This window comes from Montipora capricornis, chromosome 10 (genome assembly GCF_036669925.1).
Source record: "Montipora capricornis isolate CH-2021 chromosome 10, ASM3666992v2, whole genome shotgun sequence".
NCBI lineage: Eukaryota > Metazoa > Cnidaria > Anthozoa > Scleractinia > Acroporidae > Montipora > Montipora capricornis.
Window position 1 is genome coordinate 57818678 of NC_090892.1, and position 20000 is coordinate 57838677.

Here is a 20000-nt window from a genome sequence, read left to right on the forward strand (position 1 = left end):
GAGAAAGAAGCTGTTCTCTCGTAAAACAGTAAACTTAAGCTCAAGGCAAGAATGCAAACGGGTCTCTGTGACATTTAACCGCTTTCACTGAGTGAGCGGAATATCTCCAATATTGCAGTGTCTCATACATCTGGCGAGGATAAAAGGAAAAAGGAGATTGCAGAATCGAAGGTGACATGACTTGCGTTATGGCAGCATTATGCAAAATGCAATGTATACAAAATGACTGAAAGAAACAAATTTTACATATTTGTCCCACGCCTTACTTTGGTTTCTGGCTCAGTGCAGAAAGGAAAAAACAACGGAGACAGACCCAGAAGCTTGCTTTTATTGCTTTTTCGATTTAACAATTGGAATCTAAGGCATATAGAAATTCAAAATTAGAATCAAACTACAGTTGGTGATAATGATTCCCAAGGACAAAGGGAGCAAAGAGCAACCCCCTGACAGATTTTGATACCTAGTTAAAATACGGTAGAATAACGAATTTACAGAACCTGAATTTTGAACACGGAAGCTGGGGAGAATAAAATGAAAGGGCGCGACGAACAAGGACAAGCGCTCAAGCGCCCGCGCTCTTCCCATCCTGCCCCTCCCGTCCCATTCTTTTTCTCGCTTTACTGAAGGAAATTATACGGAAGTTTATTCATTTAATCCGAGTCCTCCATGCATGCTGACGCCTGTTTGTCTAGGTTAATGTGCTTTACTTTAAGAATTCTTTGGAGGCAAATTTGGTGAAATACTTTGAAGTAGCTCGGAGTTGGAAACTTTTCCGAACAAAGTCACCAGTAATGCTACGCCATAACCTGTGGCTCTTTCACCCTGCAAAAAAACAACGAAAACATAAGTTGAGTCAATAAACAGCTGAAAATAATAATAAATGCATGATACAGCGACTTCCGTATGACCATGAAAATCGGTTTCCAGTAGCGTTCATAATTTGTTTCATGGACCCACGCGGTGAAGGATTCAAACAAAACACCCTCCCTATCACGCAAATGAAAATTTTAATATGAGCAGAACAAATGAATTGGTCGACTTGAGTTGTGCAACAATTCGCACGTTGTTCGTACGTGCATGTTGCCTTAGCCAATGAAAATCCCCCTGCGATAGTTTTTGCTCTATAAGCCAATAGGCCATTTCCGAGTTCATGTCTGCCTCCTCTTCAAAGCGAGTCTAAGTGCGAAGTTTTCCTTGTGAAAATTAGTTTTCATTCATACGTAAAGTAGGAAATGGCCTATTAAATAGTGGACCACGTGGTTTTTTGTTTGCTTGCATACTGTTCTTGCATTATTCCGGCTGAAAGGCTTTCAAGATCATACGAAAAACGCTCAAAAACCAAATCAGCATAAAGACGTAGCTTTAAAGCAATTTAAATTCAACGTCGAAAATAACTGTGCGGTTGCAATAGGTACGCTTAGGAATTTGGTCAGAAATCTAACCCCCCCCCCCCCCTTCTTTTTCAACCAACAAGAAAAACGAAAAACTGTAGTAATTGCGAATTGAAGAAATTAATATTTACGCGCTTCGAGATAACAGGTGATTTCCGAGTTGCTGTTTGCCTCGGTTTCGAAGTGAGTCTTTTTGCTCAATTATTGAAAGGGAAGGGAAATGAATTTTATTTGCATAAGAATACGCAACTCATTTCCATTTGAATGGTTGTGTACCAGGACTCGCTTTGAAACTGAGGCATGCAGCAACTCGGAAATAGGCTACATGCAATGGGTGCATTCGTCGCGATTGGCAAAAAGTTTGATTTGGGTGGACGATATTCAATTTAGCCTGAGCAGAAGGCAGTTTCGCGAATTTTAGACGCCTCTTCCCACCGGGGTTGACTTTGAATATGACTTTTTAAGGATTAAACCACTGCAAAAACCGTCATAAAATATCGTCCAGAAATCTGAGCCATGTATGAGGTAGATACAGTGCGTTAGTGAGCGCGTCCTGTTCGAATTTGGCAAGAAAAAGGTTGGCAAATGAAGGAGCCATTTTGGTGCCCATAGCAGTACCGTGTTTTTGTAGGTAGTGTTTGTTGTTAAATGTGAAATTGTTCATGTTGAGGATGATCTGTATGAGGTCATGGCCGCGTGAATATGGCCGCGTGAAAACCTGGACCGAAGTCAAACGATAACGCAAGGGGGGAGGGACCGAGGAGAAGGAGTGAGAAACCGTTTCGTTTCGATCACTCCAAAGTCAACCCAGGTAGGAAGAAGCTTCCAAACTTCACCAAACCGCCTGCTACGCACGCTTTATTCAACTAAAAACCGCTTTCACAATGAACAGACCACGACACCTACAAAAAATTAACTGTTCTGCAACAGCGTGCGAGTTACTGTCAGGAATCGTTTGGATTTGCCAACTTACCATGTGGACTGGAGCAGCCATATCAACGTGAATCCATGTTCCTGGGAAATCAAATCCTAGATGAGATCCTAAGGGTACAAAAGTAAAAAAAACATTAACCCTAAAGGGATATTAAACGTTCCCAAGGTTAACGAAGAGATGGATCAGATTTAGATTCGGATCGCCGAAAACGCGGATTGGAGATCGTCTGTTTAGATCACATGATGGGAACCAGCACTAATCTCGCGATGTATGGGCAGGAAATCTCACTTGGAAATTTCTCGCCATATGTTTGGCCAATCAATATTGAAGTTGAAACACTCATTTTACAATTCTTACCAATAAATAGACCAGCACAGGACACTTGAGCATTCTCGCGATTCTAGAACAAATATAGACTGGTCAGTTTGTTTGCTTGCATTGTGTTTAGCAACCGTGAACATCAAAAGTGGTAAATGAGTGTAAAACAGAATTAACAATGGACGCATTAGAACTAAGAGTAATGAGATATCTACTGTCAAAGATGTAAAGTATTATTTAGTCAATTAAACATTTTCAAGACGTTTTCTACTTTAAAGTTATCCAGACGTTTCTCCCGACATTTCTTAATCATCAGTTTATTGCACCTTTTTAAAAAAGTGTACCCATAATTCCAATTCGAATGAACAGTTTCGATCTTCGCTGTCATTTACATTACATGTTGTGAATTTGGTCTATATCATCCTATTTTGCCTGTTTCTTTTTTGAACAGTCCACTGCGCTGTCGTTCCAATTACGACTGGCAGCGGAAAAAAACGAAACATTTGTTTGCACTTTAGACTTCGCACGATTGCAAAAACCGCAGTAACTGAATGGTTCATGTTATAGTTGAACCTTTCTTGAACCTCTGACTCCTAGGGGTGCTCAGCATGTAAATTCTCCTCACAATTTCGATTAAATGTCAGTCAGATAGGTATTGAGAATGAAGATAATTATCAGCTTAACAGGAGTGATCTTGATACAACACCAAATTCTTATCACTACCCAATAAAGAAATCTATAGTACTAGTTAGGAGAATGAACGTTTTGATCTTGGGGATGAAAGGGTTTAACGAAGCCGAGATCTTTTCAGGGGCTAGTTCCCCGTGTTCGCTGGGCTGACAAGTACAGCAAAAGAGACTTCTGCCATGGATCAAAACTCACTTTGATACAACCACCATCCACAACCGTGGACGGCACTCTTCAAACCGCATGCCCCATGGTATGTTTGCTGACTGTAACTTGAGCCCATTGTGCCCCGCTCATTCCTTTACAGGAATTCCGCTGTTGTTAAGTGAGCCCACATAACAAAGTATCACGCGAGGGTTCGGTCGCTAAGTAATGCCGCGCATGCTCAACACGGTGAGCTTCGACCCATGGCAGACGTCTCTTTTCCCGTACAACGCAAAAAGAACAGAGACCTGTGCTAGTAGGGAAAGGGGCCAGTTGCCTTAGTTGAAAATCTTAGGATCGGCCTGTTCTCACCGCACAATTAGCCAATATCAAAAACACCATAATACTCTTTGGTTGTCGCTCCCAAATTTTGCATACACATTGTTTCCAGTTTCTATTGGGACCATTATAAGTCCCAAAAGAAAATAAAAACAATGCTTATGCAAAATTTTGGAGGGACAAAGAAAGAGTATTACGGTATTTTTGATATTGGCTAATTTGCTCAAAAACAGTAGGTTAAAGTAAACTGAGCAGCCATTTTCCTCTTTCGATCCAGTTGGAGAGTTAAGACAGCCTTTTCAGACAAAAAAACCGTCATTTTCATTTCACTTAAAATATCCAGGGGTTTCTGCAAAAGGAACAATATTGAGGGGAAGCAGTCTTACAAACAAGAAAATAGAAAAAAGCAAATCGTGTAAACAGACTAAAACACTGGAACACATTGCACCGAGGAAACAAACAAACATACCTGGACTGAATTCTTCATATCTGCTAAAGCACTTGAAAATTCAGAGAAATGAAGTTCTGGACAGTAAGGGACGGGAAACTGAAAAAAAAAAAAAAGAATGCAGGAGCTTTTAATGTCGTCTTGTTGTCTACTTTTCACTTTACTTACTTAAACCGAATTATATTTCTTTCGAAAATCAATTTTTGTTATCTTATAGGGCAATCTGGGTGTTTTAAACTGAAAATAATAGGACTGGGCTATACTTAAGCTAATCGCAACCGACATGCACAGAAAAAATTAATACCAGCCAATCAGAATGCAAAGAGAGTGAATGCAGCTGGCATCAAGCTGGCCTTGCTTTTACCTCTGATAGCCTACAGTTGGCAAAAGTAGAATTGCAAACACTACATCAAAGGAAAACTACTTCAAACAAAAGTAAAAGCTGTTTTAAACCAAAAGGTTTAACTTGCACTCACCGAGTAAGGCAACAAAGAACTCAGAAAAGGACTGGTGTATGTTACTGTATAACGTTACAAATTACAGGCAGGTTCTTTGTTAGCGGTCCACGATTGTCAGGTGACACTGGCACTCTGTCTACCAAGAGACATCTTAGTCAAGGACTACTCACCACCAGGTCTCCGCTTGCTTTACCAGCTGTAGAACATGCTGGTTCCCATCTTTCGTCATTGGTTAAGAGAGATGCATGGTACTTTCCTGTCGCTACTCCCTGGGCACCAGTCAAGGTTGCCATGTCCAAAATGACATCAGCCTGGAGGTCTTTCTTGGCAAATGCAACCTTCAGAGAGTCAGCAATAACACACAGTTACCGGTATGCCACTTTTAAGTATTCCTTACATGTTTTTTTTTCTTAACTGAGATTTATTTGGCATCAAATCTACCTAGTTTTTGGCACAGCATATTATGTCCATGAGCGACCATTTATCAGGACCTGATCCAAAAAAATTTTGACCTAGACCAATTGGTATTTACACTAAAATTGTCAAATGGTTGAAAATGTTTTGGATCAGGTTATTCTTCCAGAGAAGGACAACAATCTTCCGGATAGGCATTTATCAGGAATTAAGAGGAAATGTATTTAACTCTTTCTTACCCCATCTCCTAGGACTAAGCGACCTTCAGCATCTGTGTTGTTAACTTCAACAGTTCTAACAAAATAATGAGGAAACCTGAATCACTGCCTAGACAGAAATGGTTTAATAAACACAAGCTCCTCTTTTCCTAGCCTGCAAATGCAGACATATTTTCAGCAGTCATTTCTCTTCCCTGAATTTTTTGGGGCAGAGAAATGATCGCTGGAAATACAACTGCGTTTGCAGGCTACTCTTTTCCTTGCAGCATGCCCATGTTTCAACACTGAGCAAACAGCTTGATGCTTCACTGTTTTTTTGTCATCTGTTCACCCCGAAGCCCTTCAACCTAATCTACCAGGCAGGCCACATGCTGCCAAAGATAGGTCACTACACTGCCATAGGCTTGCCCATAAGCTCATTTGTCTGGGGTTTTGGAGAGAATGATTGAAACAATCGTGCTGTTTTTCTTTTGCAATCATGGCTTTGTCTTCAGTGAGTTCGATAACATAACATGCATAGAACATAGGTGCCCTACTCTTTGGAGTTCTTGAATTTTAATGTGTGAACAAGAGATGTGATACAGTGCCCGATCCATGGTTTACTGTACTCATCTGAACAGATGCTGACATGCATGTACGGAACAGTGGTGTCACCAGGATATCTTGATCCCACGTCTTCCAGTGCTTGTCTAACCGAGATGGTGGATTTATTGACCAAAATACGAACAGAAATTATAAGACTTAACCTGTTCACTTTTTTCAAACTATAGTAAAAGAAAACTAAACATGGTGCTTACTTTCCAGAATATAAGGTCAAGATGTCATCAGGTCTTGTGGCCTTTGGACCAACAGCATTCTCAGCCATACAGAAGACTGCATGAAGATTCTCATTAAAACCCTGCACAAAAATACCAAATATTAATACCAAACTTTATGTTTTCTTTTGTTGAAAAAAAAAAGACTGCTGATCACATGCTGGAGAAATCAAGCAAAAGGATACCCTCACACATAAAAAGCTGCTTTCTTGTTAAGAAATACCTTAAATGGAAACCCTGCTCAACAAAAAACCTGCCTACTGAATAAAAAGCACATTACACTGCATGGAGCTATGTCAAACCTGTTTAACGGCAGCTCTAAAGGCTCCAAGAATACCTGCTGCCCCACCGCAGTCTCTCTTCATTCCAGGCATGGAGGTCTGTAGGTCGGAACAAAATAATTATAATAACAATAGATACTCAAAAAGTATTTCATTACACTTCCAAAACTGCCTCAGCAATCATGTGGACCACAACATTGACACAACATGCACCACAACATTCTTGCCACATTTTTGTCTGATAGCTAATTTTTCCATGAGTGCACGTTGAGCTGCGTAGTGCCAAGTTGGCTATAAACAGTCTCATATCCAACAAGCGCAAATGGAATAATATTGTCTTATTAAATTTCCATTAAGGATGGTGCCTACTATTGTTGTTGCGCATACGTTCTGCGCATCTGGAGATACTCGTATTTCCTATCGGTGATGCTTACTAATACAGGGATATTTTTGCGTGGTTTAAAACTATCCGGACAAAGTACATCTTAGTAAGTGCTCTTGGTATCCGAAAAGAAAATTGGGGGTAACCATTCATTTTTGAGAGATAATTAAGCTTCAATTTGAGAAAGAACGCCATACATTGCTTTGTATTTTAAAGCTTTTTACAAATATTATTCATCAATTATCTTTGAAAAATGCGTGGTTACCCCCAATTTTCTTTTTGGATTTCAATAACACTTGTTAACATCTACATTTCCTGCATAATCACACACCGGGGAAAAAATATCTTTAATTAGTAGGCACCGTCCTTAAATTCTGAATGCTTGGACACAATTATTAGGTTATACGGTAAAAAAATAAATTTGAACTGACAAACTGAGATTAAGTGAGCAAATCATAAAGCTAGTAATGCAATATCCACGATCAAAAATTTAATAAAACCCTGTATACCTTAGTCTTGATACACAGTCCTCCTGTGTCATATACAATGCCTTTCCCAACCCAGGCTATTGTCCGTGTTGCTGACATTGGGGTATGACTAAGCACAACTAAAGCTGGAGGATTCTCAGCAGCTTTACCAACTCCATAAAGTCCTGAATGGCAAATTACAGAAATTAAAAAAAGGACCAAACTTTAAAGCTAAGGTAACCCAATGGCCTCATTCCCACAAACTCCTATGGCTCAGTGGTAGGGGACCTGAACTTGTCACAGGTTCAACTCCTATTCGCACCACTTTGACTTTTTCCTAAGTAGCTCTGGCCCAAGTCACCACTAAAAAGGTTTGTTTAGTTACCAAGGTTCCAAGGTTAACACTTCCCACCTCATTCACTTCAATAATATCAACACTGATAAGACTTGTTTAGAACTAGCTTTAAAAATTAATTTGGGTGCAGATTTTATTATTTCTTACAAGTGATATACCTTTAAAATGTAAATAACTCTTGAAATAAAGCATTGTAATGTTTGTATCATTTTGACATGCCATTTTTACATTACACATGAAAGTTAGAAATTTCGAGGCAAATGAAAGGTACAGACTATTATATAGGAGAAAGGAACACAAACGGTGCATTTTTACCTTTCGAGTCCCGCTCAGGGCACTTTTGAAACCAATTTTTCAGATGGGTGTGTCGAAAGGTAAAAATGCACGGTATGTGTTCCTTTCTCCAATATATTTTTACATTAAAAGGTCAGCTTTTTAACACAAAGAAAACTTGATGCTTTGAAAATAGATTTTGAAGGTCTTGTGGAACTGGAGACTTGGAGTCTCAAGATAGTCTTCATTGATTAGTATAACTCGCCAAGAACTGACATACTGTAACTGTAAATGCAATAAATTACAAAAATACCAGGAAATTAACTAATTACTAGAAAAAGAAATCTGACACTGAAACCTTTAAGATCCCGTGGATTAAATAACCCTTTCACCTGTAAGAGGTGCCCAATATTATTGATCTGTAGTTCAATTTTCTGGTGTTAGAAAGAGTAAAATCTATAAGTGTTGGTGGTCCTCTTAGGTGGCAAAGCATTGATGTGTGGATGTACTGTAGCTGTTGTCAATCCTTTCTCCCCTTGGAGGTTCTCCATTGAAAAGTAAAATAAATAGCAGAGCTGCAAATTCCAAAGGTGCATGTGTGGAGCACCCATCTGTGCGAGAATTTGGTTTTGGTCACCGTACGACTGTACAACCGTACGTCAACCCCTCCATGTATGCCAATGTGACCAGTATCATGTGACCATATCGCAGGCTCAAGTTTAGAGCTCATCGAGGTCAGCTGTTTTTCTTTTTTGAGTTGACCGCTGACCAGGTACTGGGTTTCAATTGGATAGCAGGCCTAAGCCAGGTTAACTTATAAATAACCCATGAGCTCTGCTTTTAGGCTTGGCTAAATCTATAAATTAGTCTGGTGATAGAGTAAAATAATTTGTAAGTGCCACCAGTAGGAAGCCAAGGGTTTATTATAAAATCGTTCACATGCAACTTGCATTTGGGCTATCAAAATCAACTGAATTGATAGTGATTCAGCAGATAGTACTATCCACCCTTCAAACATGCACAACTGGCAGTTCTTGCCTGATTCTTAACATAGTATTACCTCCGAAGCCCTTTTGATTGAGGTCTTCTCCTCGGATTATCAATGGAACAATGCCAAGCTCATCACCAACTTTTGTTATTTCCTAAATTATCCAAGAGTGTGAATGGGTCAGTGATACTGAAAGGTGAGGAGCAACAAATTAAATTTATGCGGCCTATCAAGGAGTACTCATTTGTTTGACATCTTGCTAATTAGTAGGAATTTACATAAGAAAAGCAGTGAGGTTTCTATCAATTTGAAAGCAAAGTCAACTCCAGCCTCACTTTCATTCAAAGGCCAGGAAACTAAACACACAACTGTAAAATGGTCTATTCTTGTTACCTGAACAAATGCACTTGTGTGCATGTCTTGGCATGGCATGTCAACCAGTCGAGCACTAAGACGAATGCTTTCTGCAACTGTGGACATACACTCGGCATCTTCACTTGAAATTGGTGTTTTATTGTCTCCCACAAGGACAAATTCAACAACAACTGTTCTCGATGGCAATTTAGATTTTGAAGATTTTCTCGAAAACAGAGGAAAAGCTCTCGCAATGGCACAAGCAGATGCCAGCACACTGGTTCTTTCGCAAACAACCTGTTAGGAGGAAGGCAGAAGAATTTCTGGTTGTTCATGTGCAATTCTTGAATAAATTTGAATAAAATTGTAATGCTACAATAAAGAATTTACTGGCGTTGAGTTATAACAAACTGATGGCTGATGCAGACAGCATGCAGCTTTCAAAACTTTGCATTATTTTTTACTTTTAAGTCTTGATAACAGTGCCATGAAGATGTTGAAATGTCATATTTTAAAACTATAATTATTATTATCATAATCCTTATTCCATTATTCTTTAATTGCTCGCAATTGTTTACGCATCTGATCCAATCAAAAAAGTAATGAATCTCTTGAAAGATTTTAAATAAACACTTACCACAATACAAGCATCACCCCCTGGTAGATGGCTGCAAACAAGTTTGTTAAGGAAATGAGGATGAGCAGGAGAGTTGTGTCTACTAGCTGAGACAGGAAGTGCGGCAACGACAACTTGATCTAACCACACTGGACAAGCATCTGAACCACTCATGGAACGAAGCACAAGATTGAAGGTCTGTAGATTCAGATAAGAAAGTCTCTTTAACCTTTTCAGCTCAGAGGGGAATAAAACCATGATATTGCATTATACAAAGTAAAATCTAAAGTGTCACTATTGGGAGTGAAAGGGTAACTCTAAAAAACTAATGCAGTAATTGAACTTGAAATCCCTGGTGCATCAAGGTTAATTAAAACATTGATCAAGCATGATACTGCGGTACAGTTGTCAAACAGGTCTTATTAATCTACAGTGCATACTGACTAACAGTACATTTTGCACAAAAGTCCACAATGTGAACACTCCAACAACTGAGTTGACTCCAATGGCAGGAATTCAGTTCGTATAAGTAGAGTAAATAATTAGTGTAATATTATGTAAATAGAGTTAGTGAGGTAATCGTATTTGTATTGTAAGTGTTGTTTTCCTAGTGTTATCGTTAATAAAATTATTGAACGACTGAGTTTGATTAGGTGAAAAAAAAAAAAAAGGAATTCAGTTCAGTTTATTTGTTTTTGCAAAATATTGTATGAAATACTAATAATATACTGTATGGAGAGCTAGTCAGGGAAGAAAAAGAATGAATATAAACTTACAAGACAAGACCATAAAGTTTTTTTGGAATTTAATTAAAGGTGGTGTTCTAACATTTGGTTGCATGGTCAAAGGTGACAAGACTTCCTGGTAGCACAATGACTGGATACCAGACAGCCTTGATTATTTTAGCATTTTCAGGCCTTAAAAGAGCTGTCACAAAATTCAGCCAAATTCAGCGACTGTGAACTGAAAACCATATCAAGCAAACTGTAAAAGTACATGTCACTACTTAAAGGGGCTAGGTCACGCAATTTTAGGCAATTTCAGCACTGATCGAATGGTCATAGAATTAACTAAAATATCAAAATAACTGTTCAAAACTATAGAAGAACTCTAACAAAACACAGAGAAGCCAAGAAGAAACATGGATAGACAAAACTGGGGAGGATTGAAATGGATTGAATTTGGGTAAATCTGAAAAACGTCGGCCCACCTTTTTTCAAATTTATATCAGTCTATATCATGGCATTTACAAAGCTGGAAAATCAGTCTCAGTTGTTATGTGGCCGTGATTTTGCAAATGAAAGACTCTTGCTCTGCCAGTTTGACATTTAGAGCTCATAATTAACAAAATTAAACAAAATTACCTAAAATAGCGTGACCTAGGCCCTTTAAAACATTGAAGGAAGGTCTAAATTAAACAACAAATACAAAGGGAGGTACATGTAGGGACGGGCAAAACTAAAGGAGATTAAAATGGATTGTGTTTGGTGTTCAACCTAAACGTTTTTCAAAGTTTATCTTTGTTGTTTGTAACTTAATAAATTATGTGTGCTAGAGAGACATTTTTTTATCATGAAGCTTTGACTTCTGTTGCTTGAAAAAAATACCTCTGGGTTAACGTTTAAGTGTCCCAATGATAAAAATAATCACTTCCTTTTTCTCTTCAGATTTTGAAGTGTGTTTGCTTAACACCTGACTGGCAATATTTTGAGCTTTGACTTTTATCCAAAGGCCGTTTACTTTGAGTGTAAGTTTTGGATTTCATGGTCTGCCTTTACTCATGTTCAAAACTGACCAATTGGACCTCAGAGGGTTGGATCCAGGGAAAAGTGACATCAAAGGCTCAGTGGCTTACATGTTCAGTGTGTGAATGCACCTTAATTATAATTATACGCAAAACACGAGTTTAATAGTCTGAATGCCCAAAACTCCTGTGCTGCGTATTAATTCTGCAGTATACACATGCATTGCATTCTTAAACTAGTAAGACTTTGACATCATTTTCTCCTCAATCCAGCTCTCTCAAGAACTCAAAGTTAGTAATGGCCGACCATTAAAATAGGAAAATCTAGTTAAAATAAACAGGTGTCTTTTTGAAATCAAGGCTTAAAACTTTGGTCGTTTAGTGTTTTTTGGTCACCTGGGCACTTTTAGTTGTATAATGAACAAGAGCAAGTAATATTATAGGTAAAGCTACCTAAAATCAACTGCACTGATATGAAGTTCATTAGATCCTCGGTTGTTCCAGTGGATAAACACTAGCAAAACCAGTTATCCAGTGGACAGTGATTTATCCAGTGGATAGCACTATCCACCCTTCGAACTACTGGGGCCAGATTGCAAAGTTCCCTTAAGTTATGGCCAGTTTTTTTTTTCTCGCACGGCCTCATAAGCCTTTTTGAGACATTAACGTCAAGCCTACCACATTAACCAGACAACACAGAGACCTTCATGCCCTAAGTACTCTTTTGCAAATAGCGTGTAGGTTCTTTAATGTCCCAAAGGGCTTATGATTCAAGATGACATCAGAAAGGCTGCACATCCTCCTCAATTATGAATTGATTTGATTTGATTTGTTCTGATTTCTGATTTTGTAGTCTCCCCAAATTAGTAGAGCACTCATGCTCAGTTAAATAACCGTGAGACTTAAATAAAGTGGTTATTATTGTTATTATTATTATTATTATTATTATTATTATTATTATTATTATTATTATTATTATTATTATTATTATTATTATTATTATTATTATTATTACTATTACTATCATTATCATTATTGGTCTGGGCCAGATTCAAACCTGCAGCCTTCCATGCAGTAATCTGATCCTCAACCAATCGAGCTGTTCGGTTGGTGACCGGGTGAAGAGAGATCAATCATTATTGGATAATTTACACATTCTCGTAATAATAAGGGAAAGAAAAATTGAGGGCATCCACAATTAAGTTTCCCAGGAGCCTTTCATAAAACGGTGTGTGCTACTGTCAGAAAGCCTGACAGGATTTTAAAAATAATCCCAGACTGCCAGTCACTTTCAAAATCCTGTTCGGCTGCCAGACACAGAAACGTCCAAAATCATGAAAGAAGTGAAAGTGAAAGACTAAGTACGACTAGCACTACAACGATCGTACCGATGTGTCCACTCTTGGAGATAATTTCTCTGCAAAATCCTTAAATGAGACATTCTTAAGGTGTCGAGGATGTCCAATAATCAAACATCCTTTCACTTCGGGATCAAAGGATGTTTTCTCAGACGAAAAGATAAGGGAAGTCTCTGCCATCTTGGAAAGAAATCAACTGCGCCTCAGGCCACCTCGGTTAATTTCTCCTGGATTGGCGCTTGGCCCCCTACGCACTAACACAACGTACCACCACCTGCTGGCTAGCGCAGGAGTAAAGGAATCTGACACACTACATACTTCGAATCTCACAAAAGCGTTTAACTGTTGAAACGATGGAAGTTTATTCGCGAGAGATAGCGGCAGTCCGTGTTTGTCACGCAACTTCGTCACGTAATCTCTATTGTAAAGTTGGTCAGCAGACAGCTGATTAACAACAAAAGACATGTGATATATGAATGACTGATTTGTACCATATTGTAAGTGAGTAAAGAAAGCATTGGAGAGATTGTATAGCTACAATATAAGGTGTCATATATGATGTACCTGGATGAGACCCGCGAAATTCATCGTCGCCTCGCGCCTCGGTACATTCCATCAAACCCTTGGTTCAAATTAATTGATGTTTTTTTTTACTCCCGGCTTCTTTATGGAGAGATATTTTGTGTTCCTTGTGATACACGACGATTTCGCAAAAGAAGAAGGTAAAATTTAATACTCAAGCTTTATTACGAAAACCTACATTTTGCATAAACGTACGGGACGTACAATGTACCTACTTGCCACTCGTGTTTGTTTGATTTCTTTAAATTTGTTAAGGATGACATGAAGTCATTGAAACGTTATCCATTTTAAGTCGAAGTTCTTTTTTCACTACTCATTAATGGTTCGTCTTGCTACCCAGATTGTAAATGCCATACGGACGTGATTCCAGTGCTGCAGAGCTTATTGGAAAATATTTCTGAGCGTTGCATCAAAGATAAACTTGCTTATGGAGGTCTTGAGAACAGTCAATATGTAAGATTTGGTAAGTCTGCTAGTTTTTAAATGAATCCAAAACGAAGCAAACGAGGGAAACTGTAAGTCAGAAATTCTTGAATTCTCCCATCACTCTTTTGTCACCATCATTGGTATTACTCTGTAGATGCTGCAGTCATCACGGTAATAATTTCACTGTTACAGTTAGGGTTCTTGTTGTTGACGTTTTTTCATCATCATCCTAAAGAAAAGTTGGGTAGCAATTCACTTCCTATGGCCAGGGACACGCCAATGGCAAAACCCCCTCAATCAGTCGTGACAAGCACACCACACAAACTAGCAGAATACAAGGTTGAAACTGTGGATCAGGTTTTACAGAAATTTATGGGGCTTAGTTCAGGTAATAATAAAGAGAAGAAAACAGTGCCATGAATGATCATTTTAGTGCAGTGAGTAAATGCCTCAATGCTTTGGAATTGAAACATTGTGTCTGCTATGTTCCATGAAGCAGCAGTCCTGCGATGCCTCTGGTGGCATTTTGAACTTCACCATCCCCAAAAAAGACGGTTTCCATGATATTCCTACTATCCCTGTTCCGAGATGTTCTCAACAGCACGAAAAGCCACGTGTATGCTCCACAGCATATTTGGGATGACTACAAAGCTCAGTTTTAGCTGGTAGTTGAGATAATTTAATGGCTTGGACACATGAACTGCTTTCTTGGCGACCTATTTGGCAGCTAGTCTGACTGGCCATGGCTAGGTCCAAGTTGTGCTTGGTGAGTTGGACAAGGAACAAAGAGTGAGCTATACTGACTTGATTGTGGTGCTGAATAGCTGATTCAGTACGTCTAAAAGTTTGGAAATGTTCTGTGTCTCCCCAAGAAGGGGTTTTCCCAAAAAAGGCGAAAGCCTCCCCGAATTGGTCCAGGTAATTCAGCGCCTCATACATGCGTACAACAAGCCTATAGACCTCTTTCATAATGACAGCCAAATAATATTCTTTTGTTGTAATGCTAATAAGCCTTTCTAGCGTCACTTCGAGACGCAAATCTCAAAAGAATATTTGTTTCAATATGAGGGCAGTGGGTTTAATTGACATAAATACAAAAGAACAAAAGTGGTCTATCCTGAGGCTCTGAATGGACTCAGAAAAACAATTGCAAAAGACCAGTTTGTGGAGGCTATGGGTGACCCCTAATAGGCCATTTCCGAGTTCATGTCTGCCTCCTCTTTAAGCGAGTCTACAGAACCAGGTCTCAGACAAGAGTTAACAGAACTCCAAGATCCAGAGACTAGCACAGCACTAGCAAAGCACAATAGAAACCCCAACATGGTGCCGACAAGGGACAGGAACACCATCAAAATGCTGGAAAGGTGGCAAAACAGGACATATTCAGTGTTACTGTCCTACTCCATAAAGGGATCAGTCTTGTATGCCTTCCAGACAGCCACATCTTGGCCACAGCCGAGGGGCCCAAACCAGCCTCTGGAACGTTCGGAAAAAGAGACACTGATGAGCTCACGGGCCAGAGGCTTGCAGCCCAACACCCACTAAGGCCCACCTTACCCTTGGTAAAAATGATGCTATGGAAGTTCTCACTGGTGAATGGGATGCTTGTGAAGTTCTTGGTGGATACAGGAGTGAATACAACTATTGTCCAGCTCCCAGTTGTTTGAAGGGTGGATGGCACTATCCACTGGATAACTCAATGGGTTATGGTGTGTATCTGCTGGATAGTTATTTATCTGGTGGATAGCATTATCCACCTTTTAAACAACTGGGGCCAGACCAAGGCATGGGAGCTTAAATTAATAAAGCCATTCATCAGGATTAAAGTCCCTCTTGAACCTGACCTTGACACCACAAAATCAGACAATGGACACTTGTTTTCGTTTAAAGGACAAAGTATACTGACCTTCAGAATAGGGAACTGAGAAATTGACCAGCCAATATTAATGTGGTTCACTGAGATTGAATCAGGGACACCTTGGACTGGATTTCCTTCACAAGTATAACTGTCAGCTGTTGCTTCAGGATGGTCATTATGAGCTGCAATTTGGTGATATCTGTGGAGTTGAATTAGAGAAGTAACCCCTCCCCCTCTAGTTGTTTTTGGGTTTCAGTTGGTCCAACAGCAACCATACTCCCTTGGAGCAAAGTCCTTGTACCAATAATTGGCTCATGTGCACCTGCCCACAGCTGAACTGATGGGAGCTCACCAGCTACTATTAGCCAGGACCTTGGTATACACAGACTCGCGCACTGTCCCATTACAAGTGCTGAAACCCACAGATCACCCTCGTACTGTACCTTGTACAAGGACACTCTCACAGGAACTTGTGAAAGTATTGATCTTGTTGACCTGTAACGATCTGGCCAAAACAAGGTCACATCCTGCCACCTACAAGAGAAGGATGATGAGGAGACAGCTACAACAGATAACCCAATGGCAGCTACTCTTCTGTCCTGGTCCACCTCTTGGACTTGTTTCAGCAAAGCTCACATCAGCTGGATCCTGCAAAATACTCACAACTTGCTAAACTTCTGTCTGAATTTGCACGCATCTCTGCAACCTTCCCAGATGACCTTAGCCATACTGCCCTCATGAAACACAAGATTACTACGGGGTCTTCACAACCCATTTGCCTACCACTTCAGAAACCCGCTGAAACTGATTGTCTTATCAAAGACATGCTCCAGAAAGGAGTCATTGAGCCTTCATCAAGTCCATGGGTGTCCCCTATCGTCTTAGTGAAGAAGAAAGATGGCTCTACATGTTTCTGTGTAGACTACCACAACTTAGTGACATGACAATCAAGGACAGCTAGACCCTCCGAGAATTGATGACTAGCTGTATGCACTTCAGACTTGCAGGCTGTCATTGGCTACCCACCCTGGACCTGTCCAGTGGATATTGGCAGGTGGAGATGGAGGAAACTGACAAGCCAAAGATGGCCTTCGTCTCTGTTAATGGTCTATACCAGTTTACAGTAATTCGATTTGGCTTCTGTTATTCCCCTGCAATGTTCAGTGCCTCATGGAGTGAGTACTAGTACTGTCTGGAGTTTCGATATTTGGACGTCATAATAGTTTAAGCGCCAGCATTCCAGGAGGCCAGTCAGAGGCTTTGCACTGTTTTCCAGCGACTATGGGAGGCAAGCCTTAAATTGAGCCACTCATTGGGTATCAATGGACCCTCAAAAGATCAATACTGTGGGGAGGGGGGGGGGGAGAGGGGTTGAAGGTCATTTTATACCTTAGCAAGTCGCTTAGGAAGAGTGAGTGGATCCACTACAAGCTGCCAACCACTGTGTGACCTGTAAGGAGCTTTTATATTTTGTCGTAGGAGTAAAGACTTAAACTATCACTACTTATGTGAAAGGTGATTCCTTGACTGTATCGATCACGGTGCTCTGAGGTTGTTGCTGAAGTTTAAATATCCAGAGGGCCAGCTTGCTAGATTGCTTGAACCCCTAGGGACATATGACTGAAAGAGTGAACATTGCTTTGGTATACAGAGCATGGTAATGCTGATGCCTTTTCAGAGAAGCCATGCAGTGACTTGCATAACTCTGACACAGCAGAATGGAGAGAAGATGCAACGTCTGCTGGGGTCCCAAAGGAGCAGAAGTTATCCCATGCCAATCACTTCACGGTCCAAGTAGACCAGTGGGAGGGGATGATGGTTTCTTGGCAGTCATGGAGTCATCCTAGAGGTACCAGCCCTAAGGATGCTATTGCCAGTAAAAGCGATTTAAAGCCAACTTGCTGATCCCAACCTGAGGAAGATAACTAATAATTGGAAGGAGTTGTGCATGTGAGATGTCGATCGAAAGCAGGTCCATTAAGGCCTTCTGGAGTCAATGGGAACATCTGTCACTACGGCATGGTGCTATTTATCAGTAGTGGGAGACAGAGGCAGGAGATGGGACGTGTTGGCAGCTTGTAGTACCCACCAGTCTTAGGAGGGGAAAACTTCGCAAACTCCACAACAAGGAGACTGCAGACCACTTGGGCATTAAAAGGCATTGCATCAAGTGAAGGAGAGGTTCTATTGTACGGAGTTTCTGAAGGACTGATGTTGGTCATGCAACCTCTCCTCTGTGCCCTTAAAGAACAAGGCTCCCTTTAGCCACGTGGCCCTATGTGGATCAACAATGTGCGTATACCACTGGAGAGAGTGGCCTTGGATGTCGTGGGACCCTTATAATTACCTGTGTCAGATTGTGGTAAGTACATGTATACACTGTATACAGTGTCCAACACGAGTCCAACGCGAGTCCAACGCGAGTCCAACGCAATTCCCAATCAAGAAGCAACAACTGTGGCAAAGGATCTAGTAGAGGAGTTTGTAGCTCGTTTCAGTGTCCCTGGACAGAGTCACTCTGACCAAGGAATGATTTTTGAATTGAAAGTCATCTATGCCAAGTGATGTGTTTCACTTTGGGAAGGGATAAAACGAGAACTACACCTCTCACCCCACAGTCAGATGGCATGATTGAAAGTTTTAACAAGGTCATTGAGGGAATAATTATTCTTGAAATTCGTAGCAGAGCACCAACGCAATTGGGACAGCCATTTGCCTATAGCTCTTCTTTCCATGAAACTACATGTACTTCTTTCGTGCTATCCGATTGATGTGTGGTAGACAATGCATTGACCAATCTATCAACCTACAGCTTGGACACCCGGAACATGCAACTGACAGTACTTGGACAAGACTGAATAATGTCTGACTTCTACAGGAGAGGCTGGATTGGATTGATGGGTTTGCACTAATTTGAACTAGGGGAGCAGAGAGTGGAAGGGGTGCTATGACTGTAAGGCTACTCAGCATGGCTTTAATACTGGTGACCCTGTCTCGCTCCATAACCCCACATACAAAAAGGGCGGGACTCCAAAGTTTCAGGTGCGGGGGGAAGGACCTTGCATCATAACATTTCGCCTTGATGATCTAGTTTACTACATTCAGAAAGGGCCGAGATGCGAACCAAGAGTCGTCCATTAATTTTTGACTGTCTAAAACTGCACCAGGGCCATGACTTTGACACTGGTTCAAACCAAGCAAGGTTGGCGGAAATAGCCCATCCACCGATGATGTGGTCACTGTTAGTGGCAATGCAACTCTGGAGCAGGAAATGGTAATGTCTCCTTAGTCTACACCCACAGCGACAGCAACTAAGAAGAAACCTGCTATGGCTATAAAGTCACAAGAAAGACCAGGCTGAGGAAAACAGCCTGGCTAGCTGATTACAAAATGGACTGACTACTCTATCGTTTTAATTTACTGCTGTGCCGTTGACGTTACAGAGACTTGATACCTGCATTTTTATGTGGCTAATCTTTTGTTAGGAGGGGATGGTGTGTCAACTTGTCGATGATTGTGTTACGGCATTCATGACTGCAGCATGGTGTAATGTTCACCTGCTTGTAATAGAATACAAGCATAGTAGACGGGAAGAGGAAAAATTAAATAAAGTGATATTTTCAAATAAATTATACCAATATGTTGTTTCACCCCTAGATCCTCTTTTGGCACTGAAAGATGTTATGCCTAAAATTTACTTCAGCCTGGTGGCAGACAGGATTGACCATCTAACTGAGGTACTTTGTTGCACATTGGGCAAGTGTAGTGTTTATTATTTTAAAAGTTTCAGTTACACAAAATGCAAAATTGCAGAACTGTACATGATGTATAAGTAAAGATCTATATACCTGCCAGTAATAGATGATCGCTCCAGATCAACATTAACCTACGGTACTGGTTTTCTCTCTAAATGGGTAATAATCGTTTAATACTTGACTTAAAACTAAAACAGAAAGCAAACTCAAAAAGACAAGACAGTTAGTGATGGTGTACACATGCATCACATCTTCAGCTATATACATGTATATCTCAATACTTAAGTTTCAGTTGTTTGTCAGAGTTTGGTAACTTCTCAGTTATTATTACTATTATAAAAATAGAACATTAACTAAGGGGAACATACTTCACAAGTATGTGATCAGGACTTTTC

At 40.2% G+C, this 20000-nt stretch overlaps 2 protein-coding genes across 4 annotated transcripts in view; one reads left to right on the forward strand and one right to left on the reverse strand.

Moving 5' to 3' along the window:
* The window catches only part of LOC138019938 (probable aminopeptidase NPEPL1), a 23220-nt gene extending 10036 nt beyond the window's left edge, over positions 1-13184 (reverse strand). The window contains exons 1-13 of the mRNA XM_068866912.1: positions 13015-13184; positions 9904-10080; positions 9306-9563; positions 8985-9066; positions 7339-7481; positions 6469-6546; positions 6149-6249; positions 5373-5427; positions 4890-5057; positions 4283-4360; positions 2683-2725; positions 2365-2432; positions 734-822 (exon numbers count right to left, since the gene is read on the reverse strand). Coding sequence (XP_068723013.1) covers positions 734-822; positions 2365-2432; positions 2683-2725; positions 4283-4360; positions 4890-5057; positions 5373-5427; positions 6149-6249; positions 6469-6546; positions 7339-7481; positions 8985-9066; positions 9306-9563; positions 9904-10080; positions 13015-13164 — 1490 coding nt within the window. The 5' untranslated portion in view covers positions 13165-13184. The remainder of the gene's footprint in view (positions 1-733; positions 823-2364; positions 2433-2682; positions 2726-4282; positions 4361-4889; positions 5058-5372; positions 5428-6148; positions 6250-6468; positions 6547-7338; positions 7482-8984; positions 9067-9305; positions 9564-9903; positions 10081-13014) is intronic.
* Positions 13185-13476: 292 nt separating this feature from the next.
* LOC138018898 (mdm2-binding protein-like) overlaps positions 13477-20000 on the forward strand; it is a 34581-nt gene continuing 28057 nt past the window's right edge. For all 3 annotated transcript variants that reach the window (XM_068865570.1, XM_068865572.1, XM_068865571.1), the window contains exons 1-3: positions 13477-13706; positions 13907-14029; positions 19508-19587. In XM_068865570.1, the coding sequence (XP_068721671.1) occupies positions 13625-13706; positions 13907-14029; positions 19508-19587 (285 nt within the window). In that variant the 5' untranslated portion in view covers positions 13477-13624. The remainder of the gene's footprint in view (positions 13707-13906; positions 14030-19507; positions 19588-20000) is intronic.